Source organism: Scophthalmus maximus, chromosome 15 (genome assembly GCF_022379125.1).
Source record: "Scophthalmus maximus strain ysfricsl-2021 chromosome 15, ASM2237912v1, whole genome shotgun sequence".
Classification (NCBI taxonomy): Eukaryota; Metazoa; Chordata; class Actinopteri; order Pleuronectiformes; family Scophthalmidae; genus Scophthalmus; species Scophthalmus maximus.
In genome coordinates this window covers 1,606,053-1,627,734 of record NC_061529.1, presented here as the reverse complement: position 1 = coordinate 1,627,734, position 21,682 = coordinate 1,606,053, and the positions used below count along the sequence as shown (strand labels likewise).

The 21,682-nt window shown below is 42.4% G+C and overlaps 2 protein-coding genes across 4 annotated transcripts in view; one reads left to right on the top strand and one right to left on the bottom strand.

Annotated features, from left to right (window-relative positions):
• Positions 1 to 14,037, bottom strand: part of syne2a (spectrin repeat containing, nuclear envelope 2a) — a 23,819-nt gene extending 9,782 nt beyond the window's left edge. Inside the window, exons 1-7 of the mRNA XM_047337807.1 lie at positions 13,920 to 14,037; positions 13,575 to 13,679; positions 7,908 to 8,034; positions 3,300 to 3,361; positions 916 to 1,011; positions 721 to 798; positions 198 to 290 (exon numbers count right to left, since the gene is read on the bottom strand). Of these exons, the coding sequence (XP_047193763.1) occupies positions 198 to 290; positions 721 to 798; positions 916 to 1,011; positions 3,300 to 3,361; positions 7,908 to 7,995 (417 nt within the window). The 5' untranslated portion in view covers positions 7,996 to 8,034; positions 13,575 to 13,679; positions 13,920 to 14,037. The remainder of the gene's footprint in view (positions 1 to 197; positions 291 to 720; positions 799 to 915; positions 1,012 to 3,299; positions 3,362 to 7,907; positions 8,035 to 13,574; positions 13,680 to 13,919) is intronic.
• Positions 13,810 to 21,667, top strand: gphb5 (glycoprotein hormone subunit beta 5). Of its 3 annotated transcripts, none has more exons than XM_047337756.1 (5): positions 13,810 to 14,196; positions 17,299 to 17,379; positions 17,532 to 17,774; positions 19,167 to 19,371; positions 20,636 to 21,667. In XM_047337756.1, exons 3-5 carry the CDS (start codon positions 17,755 to 17,757, stop codon positions 20,825 to 20,827), a joined length of 417 nt encoding a protein of 138 aa, XP_047193712.1. In that variant the 5' UTR covers positions 13,810 to 14,196; positions 17,299 to 17,379; positions 17,532 to 17,754; the 3' UTR covers positions 20,828 to 21,667. The 3 variants fall into 3 exon arrangements, with proteins under 3 accessions (XP_047193712.1, XP_047193710.1, XP_047193711.1); XM_047337754.1 differs by having other exon boundaries at positions 17,532 to 17,780; XM_047337755.1 differs by lacking the exons at positions 13,810 to 14,196; positions 17,299 to 17,379; positions 17,532 to 17,774 and adding an exon at positions 17,855 to 18,217.
• The last annotated feature ends 15 nt before the right edge of the window (positions 21,668 to 21,682 follow it).

Genomic DNA, 21,682 nt, shown 5'->3' with positions numbered 1-21,682 from the left:
ATTTTGCATTTAATTTACTTTCCTCCTGCACGGATTTGCTAAATTGCGTGAAAAGTGACCTGAGGAGATCTGGTTCTGAGAATGAGACTCAAAGAAATGAAAAGCTTTTCATCTAACAGCTGTGATGAGATCAGATGACGGCAAAAAAACAAAAACAAAATAAAGAAAGAATGAAGAAAGAACATGATGAAACCGACGTGATACTGTAGGATGATCGTCCATATGAGGCCCAGGATGATGGACGGTTTCCCGTCGATGATGTCAGGAATGTTTATGTTGACCAGTTTGATCTGTGGAGAAAAAACAAGAGACACGTTAGACTGAAATTTGGGCCTGCAATGTAACGTTCTGCTTGAAAAATAGGTTTGTATAATTTGAGGCTGCAAGCAACGATTATTTTCATTATCAATTAATCTGTAGATTATTTTCCGCGATTGATCGATTGGTTGTTTTGGTCCATAAAATAGTGAAAAATGACGATCGTGTTTCCCAAAACTGTTGGAAAACTGTTTCCCAGAGACATTTAGACTTTTTTGTCCATATAAACTACTTCAACCGATTAATCTATTATCCAAATGGTTGGTGATTACTTTAGTAGTCGATTACTAATCGATTAATCGATTAACTGTTGCAGCTCAAGTATAATTCAAGCCCCACGATGACGTTGGCCCTTAGTTAGACGACACGCCCCCTCCCTGCCTCCGTCATTGTGTCATTTACCGATTTCTTCTTCAGGAAGGCGAGGGCCTTCTCGATGTTGCTCCTGTGCTGAAACATTCCCCGGCCTCGCTCCCGACTCTGTAACACGCCAGAGAGAGAGAGAGAGAGAGAGAGAGAGAGATTGAGAGAGTCAGTCCGCGGGTTTCACTACAGCATCAGCATGTCGGCGGCGACGGCGTGTGGAACTGGACTCACGATGCGCTGGCCGCTCATCACCTCCAGCAGGTCCAGCAGCTTGGAGCCGTCGCAGAAGTCGTTGAACAGATCCACGACCAGACATGGTGGCCTCCGCTGTCACAACACACACACACACGCACGCACACACACACACGCACACACACGCACACACACACACACACAAACAGAGCAGCTGTGAGACGACTTGATCCTTGTGGCATCCGATCAAAACCAATTGGATAAACTCTGAAACACGAGGTGGTCAAGCTGGAAACAAGGCGACTTGTTGTTTATTCATACACAATATCACGCATAAATGACGCCAACTAAATATCAAACTCTGTCTGTGTGGCTACAATGTGGGTACAGTATTTTCTTGATGTGGCTTAAAAATTACACCAACCTGAAAGTTACCAAATCTGAGCAGATTCCAATCAGTAAAACACGAGTTGCAATGCAGAAACGTAAAGTTTTTGTTTTGTTTAACTGGATAATTTAGCACTTTTGTTGCTTTTATTAAAAACTATCTGTAACAGCAACACGTCCTATTTTTCCTCAAAATTTATAGCGGGCTAGTAAACATTACATTTACTTACATCAACCTGAAAGTTACCAATAAGTCAAAACAAGTTGCAACGCAGAAATGTAACGTTTTTGTTGGATAATTTTTTATCAAAAACAATCCGTAACAGCAACACGTCCTATTTTTCCTCACTTCATTTATATCTGTCTACAAACCATCTTCAAGGAGAACCTTCTTGTTCGTGACCTTTATTTACCTCCACAATAAACAAATGGAGAATTGAAGGGACAAAGCAACGCTAAAAGAAAAAAATAACTTTGCTTATATTAAAAAAATTACATTTACATTAATTTTGCAGACACTTTAATGTCCAAAGCAAATTACAATCATTGAGGCAGGTACTGCAGCGTTAGGGGCAACTGGGATGAGCTGGAATCGAAACCCCGACCGTCAGCGGTGTAACCCACTGGGCTACAGAGGAAAGAGGATTGTGGAGAGAAAACTATGTGACTCGCATGTGACACGAGTAACAATTGCGATGTCAACCCTAATGTGAACAACCACAAACGGATTAACAATCATCTCCACCACCGCTCAGTTTACTGGCAGCGAGTCTGACACTGAGCCCAGAGCAGGCTGGTGGATCGGGGGGTGAGTGGTCGGAGGTGGTGGTGGTGGAGGAGGGAAGGGGAGCTTGGCGGTGGCCGTCTGTTGCTGTCTGTCTTCCTGCTGTGAACCTTGCTCCGCGATGCTATTTTTATACACACCCGCCCCCTCTGCCCTCCACAGCTGACCTCCAGCAGGAGGCGGGACAGAGGCCTGACACTGCTGCTGCTGCGGACCCATGTCAGGACGGAGGCAGCTCCATGACGACACGCTGACCTTTTCAATGCAACAATGCTGTTTTTTGCCAGATTCTGTCCACGTGGCGTCTATTTTAAAAAAACACCAAGCTGCTGACTGAGAAAAGAACCAGGCGGTCCCGGTTTACAGGGTCTGATATTTGTCAGGAAGAATCGCAACTCTCATTCATTTGATTTGGTTTCCTTTGCTCTAAATGTATTAATGTCAGCTGATTATCAAACGCTTTAGACATTTAAAATGAGTCTTTGTTTATGTCCGCGTGTTTTCTTAATATTTTGTTTTGTTTATTTCTGTTTTGTTTATTTCGACATGAGGCTTGAGACAAATCTGTGATTTGCGGTAAATAATTAATATAACAAAATAACTGTGGCAAATACGTTTATTTGTACATTTAAAAAAAGCAATTTAAAGCGCTTTTTTTACCTGAAACATTTATTTAAAATAGAGTATGGGATTTTTCCCCGTTGTTTTGGTTCGTCATAATCCCGCGACAATGACGTTGAGAAAAGAAAAAATTATAGTGAAGCGTGTAATTCTCAAGACAGTGAGTAGGGGTGAGTGAATGAGTGGATGAGTTTATTATCTTTGATTAAACAATGACTTTGTAAAAGCAGCTTTTTATATTTTTTTTAATATTTTGCCCTCACAGTGTATTTTTAATACAATATCTTTATGCTCTGACTTTGTTTTATATCCAGTATTTTTAAATAAAATTTAAATTACACACCTTCTTTTTTGATCCGTGCATCTTCTTTAATGAATAACACAAATATTAAAACACATGAACTACAGATGTTTTGACTTGCTGGGTTACAAAACTTCTGTCTATCTGGGTCACAAGAGGTAAGATGCATATTTTATACATTAAAGGGAACATGGGCGTGCATGTGAGTACAGCTGCTGCTGCATCACGTCCTGCCCTCACATGCTCCCATTCACCTGCACGTTGTTATGAAGCTGCTACGGGAAATGGAAACTCTTGTGTGTTGCAGAGAGGTCAAAATCAGCACCTCACCTTTCCCAGCTGAGCGTTGACCCAGTTAGTGAAGGTCCTCTTCTGGATCTGCTCTTGTTCCACTGTAGAAGAAGAAGGAGAAGAAGGATAATGAGAAGAAGAAGAAGACGGAAAAGGAGAAGGAGATGGAGATGGAGAAGAAGGAAAAGGAGATGAGAATGAGAAGAAAGATGAGGAGGAGGAGAAGAACAAGAAGAGACAAAGAACGTCAAGTTTAACTTATTCAGATTTGAACATTCAAACAGTGTCAGAGACCAGAGCTCACGTCACGTCTCCTAAAAATAATCCAATATTGAAATAAAGTAAGATCACAGCGTCTCCTAAATTTAACCCAAAAATTTTGGTAAATACATCTGCACAGAAAATATGTAGTAGCCACGTAGCTTAGCATGGAGGGGAGAAAGCCTGGCTCTGTCTCAAGGTAATAAATCCGTCTTCCAGTAAATCCAAACCTCACATTAAATCCCCAATAATTTAACCACACACTCCTTTAATTTAACCACACACTCAAAAGAGCAGACTTGCGTCCTGTAGGTCCTGATGTACAGTGAAACATAAATCCTCTAGAGGGCGACATGACAAGAAGAGGCCCATCAAACTCTGCCTCATAGCTGTGATTTCATGCAGACTTTGACGAGTCAAAAAGCAAAGTTTGTGTAACCAGTGATCTACTAGAGTCAGGGGCGTCAAAGTGTGCAACACATTTACTAAGTCGACAGTCAAAGAGGTTTTGACACTTATTGTGAATTAATCAGGCATTTACTAAACTATAATAACGTCTGCCTTTTAAAAGGGCTGTAGCTAATACCCAAGGGTTTGGCCAATACCTTTTGGGAAAATCTCCGGGTATGATAATCACAAACGGTGTGTTGCCTGAACAAGCCTCAAGTTCAATAAGGAACAGCCACAGAAAACAGAGCAGCTCAGCACAAACAGAGTTGCGAGCAGTGAATCTTATAACCACACGTTCCCAAATGTCCCACCTGAGATTCTTCATACTGAATATTTATTTTCTGAGAACAAACTTCCATTTGATGTCTTGTTATATGTGAACGGGGAAACAAAACATATTATTGTCAGTCTGAGATACATTTTTAAAGTCTTTGCAGTAAATTTGGAATGGGGCTACAACTAGTGATTATTTTCATAATCAATTAGTTGTTTGGTCCATAAAATGTCATTAATCTTTTTTAGAGCGTGTAATTTTGGGGGATTTTGGAAGTAAAAACACGACACGAGGCCTGCTCAGTGTAGATCGGCCTCAGTAGCTCACCGTTGTAAAGCTCGACAAAGTCATTCAGCTCGGTGACGGTGTGAAGAGTCTCACATATGATCCAGTCCTCGTTCTCCATCGTCCTCAACAAGTCACCGACTCAGTGAACGTCTCAGTCCGAGAAATTGAAATATAGTAGTCTAGTAGCATCTATCAAGGATTTTGCAGATCCTGAAGTCTTAACCTGGTGTCCATCTGAACTTTAGGCCAATCAGTTTCCCATTTTACTATATCGATCCCAGCAGCTTCAGACCAGTGGTCCGTCGTCGTCCATGCGGAGATGCGACTCGTCCGTTAACAGGGCAGCTTGCAGACTATTTTCTGCCTTTATATGTTTGACAGGCGGCTTCGGTTCAGCTGCAGTCTAATCTTAATCACAGAGAGACAGAGAGACCCCTGCAATGACTCAGACATCTTAATATAATTAATAAGTTATCGTCAAAGATAAGACAAAAGGGGTAAAGAGGTTCGGTTTTTCTGTAACAACACAAAAAACTGACAAGAAACCCAAAGTTTTTTTCGAGTCCTTGTCTGCCCCAAGTCGACAGGATAAAGAAACCTGAGAGCGGTGACACACTTGAGGTTTTGCCAGAAGAATTATTTTAAACAAACCCACAGAGGCCTGTCAATTCCAGAGAGCCAGTAGCTGCTCATACGAGTACAGAGATCTTGGAAATTAAACAATTTTTTCTGTGAACTATTAAAATAATTTTTGTTAGAGCTGAAACATCATGTTCTAGATGTAAAACTATAAATCTGTGGCAGAGGTCACCAGCCCGTCCATCACGATCAACTAGTAGATCTTTGAGACTTTGCCCCAGACTGGGCCAGCTGGCCAATCAGAGCAGACTGGGTGTTCATCGGGAGTGGGCGGGGCAAAAATAAATCCAGGCGTTTTAGACAGAGGGTTAAAAGAGGAGCCACAAGAATGGGCAGCTAGAGAACACTGATGCCTTTTCTGAATATTAGAGCATGTTAACCCTTTTCAGGTAGTCACCCAGATTAAAAGAATGAACCTGAATATGAGAATAATAAGTCACCTTTAAAATTGCTTAATGCCCCTTTAAATGGTCTAATCAATGTTTCACAGGCATCATATCAAGCTGCAGTCTCTGGAGACTTTGTGTTTCTATTGACTTCTACTGTCATTGTGTTTTACACCAACTGTTTTTAATACCGGCAATTTGTTAAGTTTCATGTTATCCACAAAGCTTCTCACATTGTCGCCACGTTCCTGGACTTTTGACTAAAAGAATGGATGCTTTATCAGGTGCCAAACCTACCAAGGCCCTAAAAACAAACTTTCTTTCACAAGAGAGAGAAAGAAAAAAAGGCTTTTATTTGATTTTTGATTTACTTCCTGATTAAAAAAACACTGTGTCAGCAGAACCTATTACTGCAGTTATGAGGAGATACAGTCTCTCCATTCTAAGATTCATATATCACACTTTTGACTGACACATGCGGAGACTTTTACCTTTTAGCTGTGGACCTACTGTTATAGTGCAGCAGTCCACCTGGGATATTCCACATGATGATAATCATATCCATTATTCTACAGAGTGCTAGTAAATGTCACAACCATAGAGATTAATAAAACAAACTCACCCACGATGGGATCACTCATGCTGGTTCTGCAGGGATTGTTGTTACCAGCTCAGAAAAACACTGTCACACATCCACTCAAAACTTCTAAACTTCTCTATATCTAGTGAACTGACTGCAGATCCATGACTGTAGAAGAAGAATAAAAAACAAAACTGATAAGAAATTATTTAAAAGTATTTCCTGTCTAACCAGCTACACTCTACACTACACCAGGCTGCAGGGAAGCTGGTGAGCTCAGCCGAGCTCCGCCCCTCTTAAAATCTGACTCACCAAGGCTCCAGGCCTGCCTTAACAAGACTTGCTGCGGCCTCGCCGGTGCTTACGGCTGCTCGTGGAAAACTGGTGTCGAATTCAAAATGTTAACAGCTTTGAAAATTTGGATTTTTTTTTATATGTAAGCTGCCCAAACCCAACGCCCCAAACTGGAAGAAAAAAAGGAGAAGGATGCTGAGATGCCAAGATGTGATGCTGGACGCCATGGCCATGTTTTGTGAAACAATAAATTGCATCACACATAGCAAAAGGATGCCGTCGTGATTCTTAGGAGAATTTTCTTTTTGACGATTTGAACAGAGCCCATTTTGAATTCTGGAGCCTTTACCAAGATGCACATCTTTGAAGCTCTCATGAATCTCTGATGTATTATGCATTGGTTCTATGCAGTTGTGATATTTTTTTTTTTTTTTTGCAGGTTGGAACACAAACAACCATAAAAGAACAACTTAAGTCAACTAGGCTTCACCGACACTGGGTAGAATCTGTAGGATATAAGTTGTTGTTTGACTTTTCTTTGATGATTATTACAGATGGCAACATGACCCTATGACCAGTACACTTCCACTGTTATCCAAGTCATATATATATATATATATATATATATATATATATATATATATATATATATATATATATATATATATATAAAATATGAGATACAACGTTTTTAAAAAATGTGCTAGAAATCTTTTTACATTATGATGATGTCAATCTGTATTATAATGACAACAGACTTATAGTTGGATGGAATTATTCGTATGTGCTTGCATATACTTTATTCATTCAATCCATTTTTAATGGAATTAATTAGCATTATGTTAAACATGCTTGTTATTTTTTGATCATGACTGTTTTTGTAAATGTATTTACACAACATGGAAACGTCTGTAACCTTGTTGAGAAAAGGAGATGGTGAAGACAGTAATTATTATTACTATAACTTGATAATAACCTAATAAAAAGGTATTCAAAATGTTACATGGAACATTACTGTACATGTCTTCTCCCCACAAGAGCCAGAATTCAACAATTTTGGATCTTCGATGTGTTTAGACACAATAAATGGCTTTAAAAGCTTCACACAATAAAACCAGATGATTTAATCTGTACTGGGAAGTTTCCTTTCTAATCCTGTTGATGCAAATATTTAATAAACCCAACATTCATGAACACGTTAAGAAAAACAAACCTAGTCTCGACTTTACACTCTGGCTCTGCCAATGTGACATCATCCATTCTGCATATTATGCCAGCTGGAAATTACATAATTGGAAAGAAAATAATAAAGGGCACTGTGTTCTAAAAGAGGGCGCGGAGGGGATCTTAAAATAGTTTGGTGGAGAACTTTGAAAGAATGTAGCCAAAACCTGGAGGAGAAGAAAAGACTGAGGAGGGTGAAACAACACAGATCATAACTATATACATAAGATAAAGACTTGACCCAGACTGACCCTGCAGGAGCATGTGGACATTGTCGATGTCCAGGGGGATGGAGCCCCTCTCCACCAGACCATCGCTGGAGCAGAAGTCTGACGACATGTTCTCTCACCGCTGGCCTCCAGGCAGCATGGCAGAGCTCTGACAGAGAGAGGGACAAAGTGTTGTATTTAACAATATGAATGAATGAATTTGCAAAGAAAAACATAATGATGCTGCATGTTGCAGAGGAATAACTGGACATGAGATGTATGAATAATATATAACCGATATGATGATCAGAAAGAGTCGTGCAGGGAAAGAACATAGACAGGCATGTGTAGAAATGACTTTTCTTGATTATTTGAAACATATTTCTAAACAATGCAGAGCGTACATCTGATCTTCTTGAATCACTGTTTCTGTGAGAACAGAGAAAATAGTTTGAAGATGTTATCAGTGGTCTCCTAAATCAATGAGCATACTGTACAAACAATTATCCCATTGTTTAGCATCTACGTCAGCTCTTTCCTTCTTCAAAATGTGTCGCACCCATTCAACGTATTAAAAATGGACACAGTCAAATAGACGATAAAGCACCGGATGTGTTGGGGGCGTGGATACAGCGTGATTGACAGCTGGCACCATCCAATTGGTGCATGGTTGCAGGTGGACGAGCTCTCAGTCAGACCACACCCCCAATTCTACGTCTGCTTGCAATAAAAAAAACAAACATGGCCCTGGTCAAAATACAAAACTGTGGGTTGACACTTGGTCACACCTTGTACATTACGTTGACACTGAGTCGATCAAATCCCAAAGCTTTTCATCTTCAGTTAAATCAAGATAACTCTTCTTATCTCCTGTAGCCTCAACGTTTAGGCCATAAAGAACTGCTCACAACTTTTAAATTGAGAAACAGTTTTTGTCCGAAAAACTCAAATCAGAAAACAAAACAATCATCCTGACTGAAAGTAAAAAGCGACACTTCATGAGAGACCTTAAGTTTATCACTGACGACATTCAAAGACCCAGAAAGAAAAAAGCAACACGACCAACAGACGTCATCTCTACAGAACAGTTCAGGGGCAGTTTATGAAACACGAAGCACTGGATGAGGAGTCTGTGTTTCGTCTTGTTCCGCCTCGCCCCGGGGATATGAATAAGTGAAAGCAAAAAAAACAAAAAAACATTTGTGACATTTAAAACAATCCTTCAACCAACACGCCTGCTGTGAAAACAAATCATACTGGGAGAGAAAAAAAATACAAGGTGCCTTTGATTTGACCTGCACGTCGTCTTTTCTACTGCGATCCATGGTGACAGGTGACAGGTGACAGGTGACAGGTTACAGGTGACAGGTGACAGGGGACAGGTGACAGGTGACAGGGGACAGGTGACAGGTGACAGGGGACAGGGGACAGGTGACAGGGGACAGGGGACAGGTGACAGGTGACAGGGGACAGGTGACGGGGACAGGTGACAGGTGACAGGTGACAGGTTACAGGTGACAGGTGACAGGGGACAGGTGACAGGTGACAGGTGACAGGGGACAGGGGACAGGGGACAGGTGACAGGTGACGGGGACAGGTGACAGGTGACAGGTGACAGGTGACAGGGGACAGGTGACAGGGGACAGGTGACAGGTGACAGGGGACAGGGGACAGGGGACAGGTGACAGGTTACAGGGGACAGGGGACAGGTGACAGTAAATCTATATAGGTCGGCTCTTAAACACCAGTCAGCTTCCTCCTGTCCAGCAGACTGAAATATCAGGAGGAGAAATTTGCAACTGTCAGTCAAAATTTTTGACATTAAATAATCAGATTAAGGCTAAAAATATTTAATGAGACTAATAAAAAAAACAACATTAAATCCAATAATTGGACAAAATTGCATTAAGTTTCATTTCTGAGTATTTTATCCAGGGTCACACCCACGGTGCAGTGCAGCGATTAACACGAGCGATTTCTAAAAACACAACTGAGGATCTGAACCACTGCCCTCCAGCGTTAATGCAGGCACATGGATACACACTGAAATAGTGTGTGTGTGTGTGTGTGTGTGTGTGTGTGTGTGTGTGTGTGTGTGTGTGTGTGTGTGTGCGCGTGTGTGGTGGGGGGGTGGGGGTTGAACCACTAGAGCATGGCATTCGAGATATCCCAAGGCTTCATGTCAGCTGCAGAATAAGTGACAAGGCAGAGAGTCAGTGGACAGGGGTGAGAGAGGAAGGTTGAGAGAAGGAGAGAGCGAGGAAGGGAGAGAGAAGAAGAAGGAGAGAGGGGGAAGGGAGGGAGGGAGAGAAGAAGAAGAAGGAAAAAGGAAGGGAGAGAGAATGACAAGGAGAGAGGAAGGGAGGGAGAGAAGAAGAAGGGAGAGAGTAGAAGAAGGAGAGAGAGAGGAGGAGGAGAGAGAGAGAGGAAGCAGGAACAAGAGAGGAAGACAGACAGTGCTGTAAATAAAAATAAGAAGAAGAAATAAAATGTCTCTTATTATTTTTATTCCAAGAACTGATCACAGAGCAACTATTGAGTGATCATTGTGTCACGACTGTAAAGGAAGAGTAAAAAAGACCTAAGTGTCATTTTTTTGTGAATTTGAATCATATTAAAGTGTATCCCGCAGATGATGTTTTTTAAATGTAATTGACTGAATTGAATTAATTTAATTTCATAAACATTTCCAAAAAAACGGAGAACAAAGTGCACAGTAAGGGAAGGATGGGAAAGTGGGGGAGGAGGAAGAGGGGAAGAACAGTCCTACACAACGAGAGAGAAGAGAGACAGAAGCAAACGCAGCAGAACGGAGGGCGAGAGGACGAGGAGGCATGTGAGCGAGAGATGAACCGAAAGGAGAAGAGAAGAAAGAGAGAAGAAAGAGAGTGTTCATGAGTCACAGTGTGACTATGAAGGGAAAATAGAAACCAGAAAGTCTGTGGGAAACAAGTCAGTTTCCCAGATTCAAAGTCAAAGTCACGAGTCTCTCCGGTCGACTCTAATTGTAGCAGCGAGGCATCGCAGTGTTGTGGAAAAAGCACAGGGAGGGGGAGGGGCATCAGGAGGCCGCAACACCAACCTGAGATGCTTTTTAATGTGAGTATATTAATCCCAGTCGAGGTGGCGACAAAATTATTATTTACAGCATGAAACCTGTGGAGAGGAGGACGGGACAGAGATCACGTTGACGCCAGAGACTCACTCGAGTCAGAGAGAACAACGCAAGTTTGTTTCAGGATACAGTAAATATTAAAACCTTCAGTTCCTAATTTTTTAACCCGTCCACTTCATACAAAGTATGAATATACACTAGTTCAGCTTTGTCGGTTATAAATCCATAGAGGAGCAGAGACCAGATTATGGAGTCAAAGGTTATTCAAAGTCCAGAGATCGTCCAGCAGCGATAGTTCTCTTTCCTCTAGTGTAGTATAAGTTTTTTCGTGTTTTTTCGTGCTCCTGAAACGCCTCGTCAGTCGTCCGGACAATACTTTACGTAGCTGTGTTTCTATACACTAACCGACACTAGACATGAATGTTAAATGTTTCCCTTAAAGGGAAATATTCCTTCTGTGGACACAGTTATGAAATGTAATCTGACTGAAACATAATTGAAGTGAAGTGATTTAAAGGAACCGGGTCAAACCCTCTGACGTCCACACAGTTTGTACAGTAATTGTAGAGAAACGCCTGTGAAAACCACATGGACCACATTCCCTGCACCTTCAGGTCCGACACCACCAACAACTCTCTCCTCCTCCTCTTCATTGTGACTCTCTGCAGATACAACAACACACTGTCATTATCTGTATGAATGATTTCCAACAGGTGTTTGTGTGAGTCTGGGCAGTAAATCAATAGAGTCAGTCAGTGTTGCCGAACCTGCCACAGGGTGCGTTCACAGACACGCCCTTGATAATGAAACAGGGCGAGAGGCAATCTGTGTTTTCATCTGACTGAAAACACACACACGTCAGATATATCCTGCACACACACACACACACTTTCAACATAGTCTTTTTTTTTTAACATGATGCATAAACACTCTGTGCCCTATTTCGAAAAAAGTTTCGCAATGAGAGTTTTTCTCATTGTTTTCACAATGATAAATAAAATCTCAGCTGACAATGTAAACACGGTATTGAACGAGGTCACTGTCACGCCGGCGTGTGTCACACAAGCGGTCCAGTTTTTCCTGAACGGTCAGGAGCCTGCAGCTCGTCACTGTCCGGTGAGCCGCCAATCAAAACCAGGTCATGCCAAACTGTGTACCATGAGATGTATTTCTAACGCCAAGTGCTTAGCAGAGCAATGTGCAGCTCACCTCACTCATCCTGCACGTAGGACGTTTGTGTCAAAGTTGTTTCACCAGAGACGTTTATTATTATTATTATTATTATTAATTATTATCTTCTGCTGTGACAAGTGGCAGAGCCGAGGAACCACGATGTGAACCGAAGTTTAACATATGCAGCTGCACAACTACTGTAGTACGACAAGAGGTAACTGTAGTGTAATCATACAGAGACAAACCATCCAGATATACATCACAAATATCAGCTCAACTTCTGAAGAATAATTCTATAATGTGGGGCAGATTAAACCACACACGCCACCTAACCACCACCAACACAACCGGCGATGCACTGGTCGATAAACTGCTGAGTAAACTCCAAGTATCACAAGATGAACCACACGTTAAGTACTTAACCAACAGTCGGCCTCATTATAAGATGCCCACTAGTCTTAGAAACACAATTACTCTGCATTTGTGCTAAACTACAGCTGAGTTTAAGGTGAGTTTATTCCTCACTACATCCATGTCATAAGCCATAAACATAGTCTGACACAAGTGACTGGAACTTCCCTATAACAAGATTCAAAATGTCATAAAAAAGATGAATTCAACATTTTAAACCTTGTAACAAAAAGTGTTATTGAGTATAACAAGAAAACAGTATCAAGCCATGCAATTATTCAGGTGGTACTTAAAAAAGTACAACTAAATAATCTATATATATATATATATATATATATATATATATATATATCGCTGCTCTTGGTGCTACAAAGTGGCTCCGTGTGTCGGCAGGAATGTAAGATTGTGTCGGTGTTATGAAGCTGGCAGGGCCCAAAAATAGCAGCAGGGAACACGTGTGTGTGCGTGTGTGTGTGTCTGTGTGTGTGAGAGTGTGTGTGTGTCTGTGTGTGTGTGTGTGTGTGCGTGTGCGTGTGTGTGTGTCTGTGTGTGTGTGTGTCTGTGTGTGTGTGTGTGTGTGTGTGTGTGTGTGTGTGTGTGTGTGTGTCTGTGTGTGTCTGTGTGTGTCTGTGTGTGTCTACGTGTCTGTGTGTGTCTACGTGTCTGTGTGTGTCTGTCTGTCTGTGTGTGTGTGTGTGTGTGTGTGTGTGTGTGTGTGTGTGTGTGTGTCTGTGCGTGTGTGTGTCTGTGCGTGTGTGTGTCTGTGTGTGTCTAAGTGTCTGTGTGTGTGTGTCTGTGTGTGTGTGTGTGTGTGTGTGTGTGTGTGAGGAGTCCTTCAGGAGAACCAGAGGACTTTGTAATAACGCAGATCTACTGTAACATGCGTGTGTCCCCCAGCAGAAACATCACTGATGACACGTGAGGATCCATCACAGCCGGATTATACAACTGTCAAGTCAACAGATACAAGTGGTTATTCTAAGTGTGTGGGAGAGTTTCCTGGTTCTCACGTGCAGCGAGGAGCGGGTCGCGTCGCGTCGTCGTTGTTCCTGATGAAGACACAAGACGCAGGTCCGAGTGACCGGTGCTTCTGTGAGCGGGTCGGTGGCTCTGTCCTGTAGCGGGTCGGTGGCTCTGACCTGTAGCGGGTCGGTGGCTCTGACCTGTAGCGGGTCGGTGGCTCTGACCTGTAGCGGGTCGGTGGCTCTGACCTGTAGCGGGTCGGTGGCTCTGTCCTGTAGCGGGTCGGTGGCTCTGTCCTGTAGCGGGTCGGTGGCTCTGTCCTGTAGCGGGTCGGTGGCTCTGTCCTGTAGCGGGTCGGTGGCTCTGTCCTGTAGCGGGTCGGTGGCTCTGACCTGTAGCGGGTCGGTGGCTCTGTCCTGTAGCGGGTCTGTGGAGGTGAAACCTGAAGCGACGCTCTGACAGATCTGGAGTCCGCGGAGCTGCAGGACGGACCGGGGGCTGTCACCGGAGAAGAAGCAGCCTGGACACACACACAAGAAAGACCTCACTGGACTAAATATAGAAAGCAGTCAGGGCTGCACGCACACGCCCTCCTCCCGTGTGGCCCCACGGACTGTCCGGTGGAGGTGGAGGTGGAGGCACCGTCACCTGTAGGTCCAGCTCCGACAGGTGAGCTCACATCTCATGTCAGCTCACTCACCCGTCGCGTCCATTCATGAAGACTGAAACATGATATGAACCAGAGACACGAGTTTCAACGCACCGGGAATCAACGTCCAGTGTGAACGTGACGCAGCTAGGCTAGTAAAGAGCCGTGAGCTAGCTTAACACAATAGTTTTACAACAATAGCTTTAAAGGGAATCACAAAATATGACGAGTAACGTTTGAACCGGAGACAAACATTTGGGCCGCGACTGTGCGCACATTAGTTCAAAGTTAATTTATTGATCGTTAAACTAAACACCGGAAGTCACGTTCACAGTCAAACTCACTCGCTTACGCTAACGCTAGCTCAAGCTAACCACCAAATGATCCTCACAAATTAATAAAGTCAGAACAAAAATTATAATATACTGCACAGTCCTGTTTTACTGACCTTAAATAATCCACGTGGTCCTAATAGATGATGAGGAAACTTCAGTTTGACAAGAGGACAAATATAATTTGTAGTAGTTGTTGCTAAAGTTCGTTAGCTACTTCGCTAGCGAACATAATTGCTAGCTAAGTCGAACCGACACTTACGTAACATTCGGACGGTTTCTCTGCCACGAACGGACAATTTCGACCATTAAATGTGATTTGATCGTATCGAACGACTTTATGTGACATGAGGAAGTGAAATATTATATCCGTCGTTGTGTTTGACGCAGGTGAACGTTTCATTACCTGTGAATCAACTAAAATATGTTATAACGTCTCTTACGCAACATTCGCATTTCGCGGCCATTTCGGAGTTTGGTTTGCGCATGCGTGTTATTCTTATAACCCGATTTTCCCAGTAAAAAAAAAATAATACATATAGAAAAATAATACATAAATTCGAAAAATAAAAAAATGAATCGATCAAGAAAATAAAAATAATGACAGCGATAAAATCAACATAATACAAAATAATTATGTTATATATATTTTAAAAAACTGGTTGGGCAAACTTTTAATGAGGAATGTTTTGGTTGCAAGTGGTCAAAACTATGAAATAGCCAATTATGTAGTAATGTAATAATTACTATAAATGTAATATTAATAATACATTTTAAAATTATAATTTAATTAATTATTAAACATAATTGTCACCGACTTTGATTAACTGTCAAGAATTTGCTGTGCGGTTTATTATTTGGCATTAAAAAAAAAAAAGGTTCCACGTAATTATGAGAAAGAATCTTTGTTTCTCAAAGTGACAAGTATGTTTATGTCTGGGCCCGTCTGTGCCGATGAACCACAAAACAAGTTAAAACTCATTACGCAGCGATGGAAGCAACTGCTACACATTTGATCCATAAGTTTCCCAGGACGCACCCTGGGAGCTGACACGGAGGTCAAAGTTCACATGGGCTGGTTCAGCAGTTGAGTAAAGCTGCTGTGTAGACAGTCAAAGAGTCCAGCAAATTCTATATCTTTGAATATATGCAAAATATGAAGCTAGTTTTTTTTTCTCAGACAATCACAAAATCGATACCATGCTTCCAAAAGAACAACACAAAGGGAAGGACACATTCAACTGAGTAAAGACTAACAACAAACTTATTAAAAAATATGGTTCAAAGTGTTGATTTTCTTTTCTGTAGTAGTTTATCACACAGCCATGCATACACAAAAATAGTTCTATACTTCTATATACTACTACCCCAAACTAATATTTGCTGGAATCTACAGGTAGAAAATTTACCGGCTGCAAAAATATCATGAAAAGTCACATCTCAGTGGAGTGAACACAGGTTTCTATAGGAATGAATCAACGCTGCAAGTGAGCACCAGAGGTCACCACAACATCATATTATTTCTGGCCTGAAAAAAGTCTGCAGGCAAAACCCAGAGGATTCTTCAGTATGTTAAGTGATTCAGTCTTTATTGATAAAACGTCCTGTTGCATTCCTCTGTTGTTTCAAAGTCATAACTGACTGTGTGAATTTCCTCATAATGTAACTCCTAGATAGTGAATGCAGTGTTGGTTAGAAGGTGGAGGACACAACAGTCAGTGTGGGTTACTTACTACCATAACTGGCCATTTATTAAACAAATACAATAATATCAGGAGAGAAGAGGACCAACACAGACAGTCTGGGAAGTCAAGCCTATAAAATTGGAAAAGAAAGAGAAGAAGATGAAGATGAACAATTTAAAACACTCACAAATATACAAATCCTATTCTGTATCTCGTTTCCTTCACTTCAAATAATATCAGTATTAATATATTGAAGAGTTGTCACAGCTAATTTTCATTTCCATGTTTATAACTGTACACAAAATTCTACAAAAACTAGAAATATTGGAGAATCCATACAAAAAGTTAGCACAAAGTACAAAGTAATCTGTTTCTCCCTGACTCACGTTTTCATCATCATCATCATCATCGTCATCATGGTGTTGATTACCATCGACTGTCGAGCTTAAATTTAAGGCGTCTTAAGTACAAAAAATCTCCAATACACAGTTCCATCATAACGTCATCTGTAAAATGAAGACCGTGTGATGCTGTCAAAAGCTCAAGAACGTGCCAGTGAGTTTAGTATGTTTAGATTCATCAAGTGTTCTGTGTTCCTGGTGGACTGAGACCGTACCGTCTGTTTTGACTCTGCAGCCTCGCGTCTGCACTACAACAAGCACAGAGGTTTCTTTTCTCATGAAAAATCCCTAAATGCACGTTTAGCTGGAGAGTTAAAAAAAGACCTCTCTGTCTTGTGTAAGACACCAGCCTCGGGGTGGCAAAACAATTACATTAGTGCGGATGAGTTCAATGAAGACGATGGATTTCCTCATAGAAACGAAGGGTGACAAAAAAATAAGAAGATAAAAGAATCTGTCATTAATAATTACACAAAAGCCGGATTATGGAAATCCAGGCTTACTCCCCTTTGTGCTGGATTACAATTAACGTCATTGTGATCACCACTGTTATCCCATTACATGCACTCTGTTATTCCACACTGTTCAATAACAGCTTCCAGATGGAGGATTCTCTCAAACCTGTCCCTGGCTCACTCTCCTCAATATCTTCTAATCTAACTTTAATTGCTCGGGCCTCAACTTTCAACTTTTTTTCTTCTCAGGATTCATTTCCCGAGCTACTTGAGAGACAGCTCCGCTCTGCCGGGCTCCACGCTGCCCGCGGGGCCTCCGCTCCGACGACGGTAATTTCTTGACGAGGTGCTTACTCACCCAAATCAATTCTTTCCCCCTCTTCCTCACGTATCCCCGTCTCCTTCCACCTTCCTCCCCCTCCTCCTCCTGACATTGTCTCCAACACGCATCCTGTCTGTCTTCAATGATCCATGCGGTGAAGTCACGGCCTCAGTAACACCCAGATTTGTCTGCGGCGTGAAGACATGTCGTACGGAAAAGACACTGGCAACGAAAAAACAAATACGACTAAACACGGTGAAAGTAATGAGAGCGAGTGGCAGGGGAGTGTTGGAGGCGGAGGAGCTTCGGGGGTGAAGACATTACAGCGGGCGAGTGAGAACAGGAGCCGGGTCTGTTCTCTGGAGCCGGCTAATTGAGCTGGGATGAGTGACAGCGGACGCAGGTACAGGTACTGTGTCTGAGTCGACGTTCTTCCCCCTCTTCCATGTGGATGACTGTGAACAAAGGGGCAGACTCTTTTTCCCCTAATCAGGCTAATGGAGTGGGAAGCAGGCGGGTGGCTGAAGGAGATGGGCAGCGACAGGCAGGAAGAAGGGCCTCCAGCGGGGGGGGAGTCAAGAGAGAGAGACTGAGGGGAGGAGGACTCGGAGGTTCTCGATTGGAGGAACACAGGGTGATAGTAGAAAAGGCGCTTGGCTCGTCCTGTCAGATCCATTAGCAGGAGGTTCAGGTGCGGTGACAAGTGGCAGGGTTCCTGTTGTGTGACTGAAACACTGATACCACACATCACGAGCTGCAGCCGTGTCACTGGACACATTTAATACGTTTGAGTTTGCTTGTGCGACTCACAGCCGAGGTGATGCTGCGAAGGACGAAGTCACAGTGGTGAGTAAATTCAGAAAGGACTATTTTAAAAAAAATTTGATTTAAGTTCACCGGGACAAATCTATCAGATACAAATGTTGCAGCTCAAAAACAAGTTCTTTTAACGCCGAGAGGAGCAGACGAGACGGCAACTGTTCAGGACCTTTTGATCATATCACATCACTTCATCAGCAGACCAATGTGACTGAAAGCTCCAGACAAATGACTAAATGGACTTTTAGAGGAACTCGTTTCCGACTGCTGCTTCTCCCGAGGTCAAGAATGAAGTGTTGAACTTCAGCTCCAGATCCAGAAGCGCTCAGGACAGAAACATGAGTAAAAAAACTGACTGCAGTTTAAATGTGAAAACCTAAATATTGATATGGTCATTTAAAGTCTGTCAATGTTACAGTGGGACAGACGCTGAGGAAAAATAAGTACAGACGGGAATGAATTCAACCTCAGGGGATTTTTTTAAAACTCAGGTTAATTAATTACAGTAGCAACTTACCAACTTTAAATCAATATTTGATTTGTTTCAGTTACACAACATGATAAGAGAAGAATCATACATCTCTCAAAAATGACATTTCCTTTCATTTTTTTAGATTTAATAAAAGTGTAGCTGGATGATTGAAGTTTCATTACTGGACTTTAAAGTCTTTATAACGCGACACACTTGTTGCTGATGGAAGCAGCTCTGCTTACTTATGCTAAATGGAGGAGACGCATGTGTAAAACTTTGTTGGGACCAGTTTTTCTTCTTTATGGAAAGACGTTGAAGTCCTAGAGTCACGGAAAGTCAGATCTCCTCTTAACTAACAGCATCAGGTGCAGACTGGAGTCAAGGGAAGAAGCTGGAGTCCATTTTCGTGAAGTTTCCTGAAAGCATTCACGTTGAAACATATTTGTCTGTGTCATTTATCTCCACGTCTGAGCATGTTCTTCTAACTCGTCCTCTCACCGTCAGGAGGCCTGGACTGGTGCTCTGCTGGTTCCTGCTCTGCGTCTCTCTCCAGCCGGACGGCCTCCACCTGCGCGGGGCGTCGGCCGTCAACCTGCGGCGCTTCATCGGCTGCGCGGTCCGGGAGTTCACCTTCCTGGCCAAGAAGCCCGGCTGCAGGGGCATGCACATCACCACCGACGCCTGCTGGGGGCGCTGCGAGACCTGGGAGGTGAGAGGAGCCGGGAGTGTACCGTCTACTGTACAGGGAGGAGAGGAGGAGAGACCTTTAACTCATCCCTTTATTAGTCCAATTCTTCAAATTTTACAATATAGAAAAACAAAGAACAAAAAACCAAATGCAAGTTAAAAATAAAAACATTCACATTACCAGGACGGGAGAGGAGAGGAGAGGAGGAGGGGAGGAGAGGAGAGGAGGAGGAGGGGAGAGGAGGAGGAGGAGAGGAGGAGGAGGAGAGGAGAGGAGGAGAGGAGGAGGAAGAGAGGAGAGGGGGAGGGGAGGGGAGGGGCGAGGAGGAGGAAGAGAGGGGAGGGGCGAGGAGGAGGAGAGGAGGGGATGGGAGAGGAGGAGGAAGAGAGGAGAGGGGGAGGGGAGGGGCGAGGAGGAGGAGAGGAGGGGATGGGAGAGGAGGAGGAAGAGAGGAGGAGGAAGAGAGGAGGAGGAGGAGGAGGGGGAGAGGGGAGAGGAAACAGGACAGGAGAAGAGAGGAGGAGCCAGGAGACGTCTACTGTACTGTAAACAGAGAGAGGAGGAGGACAGGCTGACAACTTTACATGAAAGAAATTCATCCTTCTCTTTGCATCATCTGACATTTGAAGAAACAGAGAAGAGGAGGCGGGCGGATCAGACCGGCAGAAAGACGGATACAGTAGATACTGTAGATACAGTAGATACAGAGAACGAGAGATAGATGATCAAATGGAAGAAGACGATGAGTTTGCCTTCCTGCGTCTGTATTAATAATATAATATTTTATTATTATAACATTTTATTTTTTATGAACTGAATCTCTGATGTTTTCATTCTTAAATGAACAATGTTTCAAATATCGTACATATTGTTTGTATCCTATATCCATATCCATAATTGACAAGAAAGCTTATTTCTTTAAAGGATACAAACAATATGTAAAAAATATTTGCAACCATTTAAAAAAAAAAATGCTACAGTCGTCGAAAGACAGTTTGATGACAAAACAACACTTGAACAGGTTCTTTCTTTAACATTGAGAGAACAAATATAATGTAATATCAAGAAAAGTTGCATATAAATTTAGATAAGAAGCTTCACATTACTGTCATGTCTGTCCATCGTAGACAAGAAGGCAAATGAGGGCAGATGCATTAAATATTCATTTACATGTACTTACATGTTTAATGTATTTTCTACCTCATAAAACATTTGCAGAGCAATTTCTTCCCATGTTAACACAACTTGTGATATTCTCTACTGTACGTGGTGTGTCTGTCTCCAGAAGCCCGTCGTGGAGCCTCCCTACATCGAGTCCCACCAGCGGGTCTGCACCTACAACGAGACCCGGCTGGTCACCGTCAAACTGCCCCACTGCCAGTCCAGCGTGGACCCGACCTACACCTACCCTGTGGCCCTGAGGTGCGACTGCGGCGTGTGTCTGACCAGCACCACGGAATGTTTAACCTTCGTCTGACACAATCTCTGTTACGTACACGTTTGCTTTTAATAACTGCTGCATAAATCACAATGTACCGACGCTGTACTTCAAATATTCAAACCACATCCTGATACTGTAACGAATTCAATCTACACCACTAAAGTTTGTCAGTGAGCAGGGTCAGGTCAGATTACTCAGTTACTGACTACAAATTACATGTCAACTTTTCCAATCAATAACATAATCCATAGGGTCACAAAAATCATACTTTTGTATTACTTCAAAATCCAACCTTGAAAATATTGCACCTTATTCTAACAAAAAATGGACCCAACCGCAAAATTTGGAGTTGCACAAATTTAATTCAATTCTTCATTCTATTCAATTCAATTTTTTCAAATGTAATCTGGATTGATTATAGTTACTTATTTTTTGTAATCTGACAACGTAATCCAGATTACATGAATCCATTGCTACCCAACCCTGAGGACTGGTTGTTTCACTGCCTGTTGAGATTGTGATTGCTGTAGTTGACATAATTAATAATTAGTCTTTCAAAGAATAATCAGTGGTTAATGATGCGGCTGCTCGTTACCACCTTATTAACTGGCCTGAGCTCTGAGGCCGAAGCTTCCCGCTGCTTAGTCATCAACAGTGTCGGGGCAAAATCATTCATGTTGTTCCAGAGGAGAACAGGGGTTTATGTAATAACACCGCTCGTAATAATGTCCGAGTGCCCCCGGGTTTGAGGTTGAGAGGAACTGAACGCCCCCAGGTCGTCTATCTGTCTCTGGTCCGGTCAAATCTGAGAATTGATGTAATATTACGTAAGAAACAGGTTGAAATAAATAGAAATATGAATCTTTTCTCAAAGTAGTTTCTGAGGTGTCG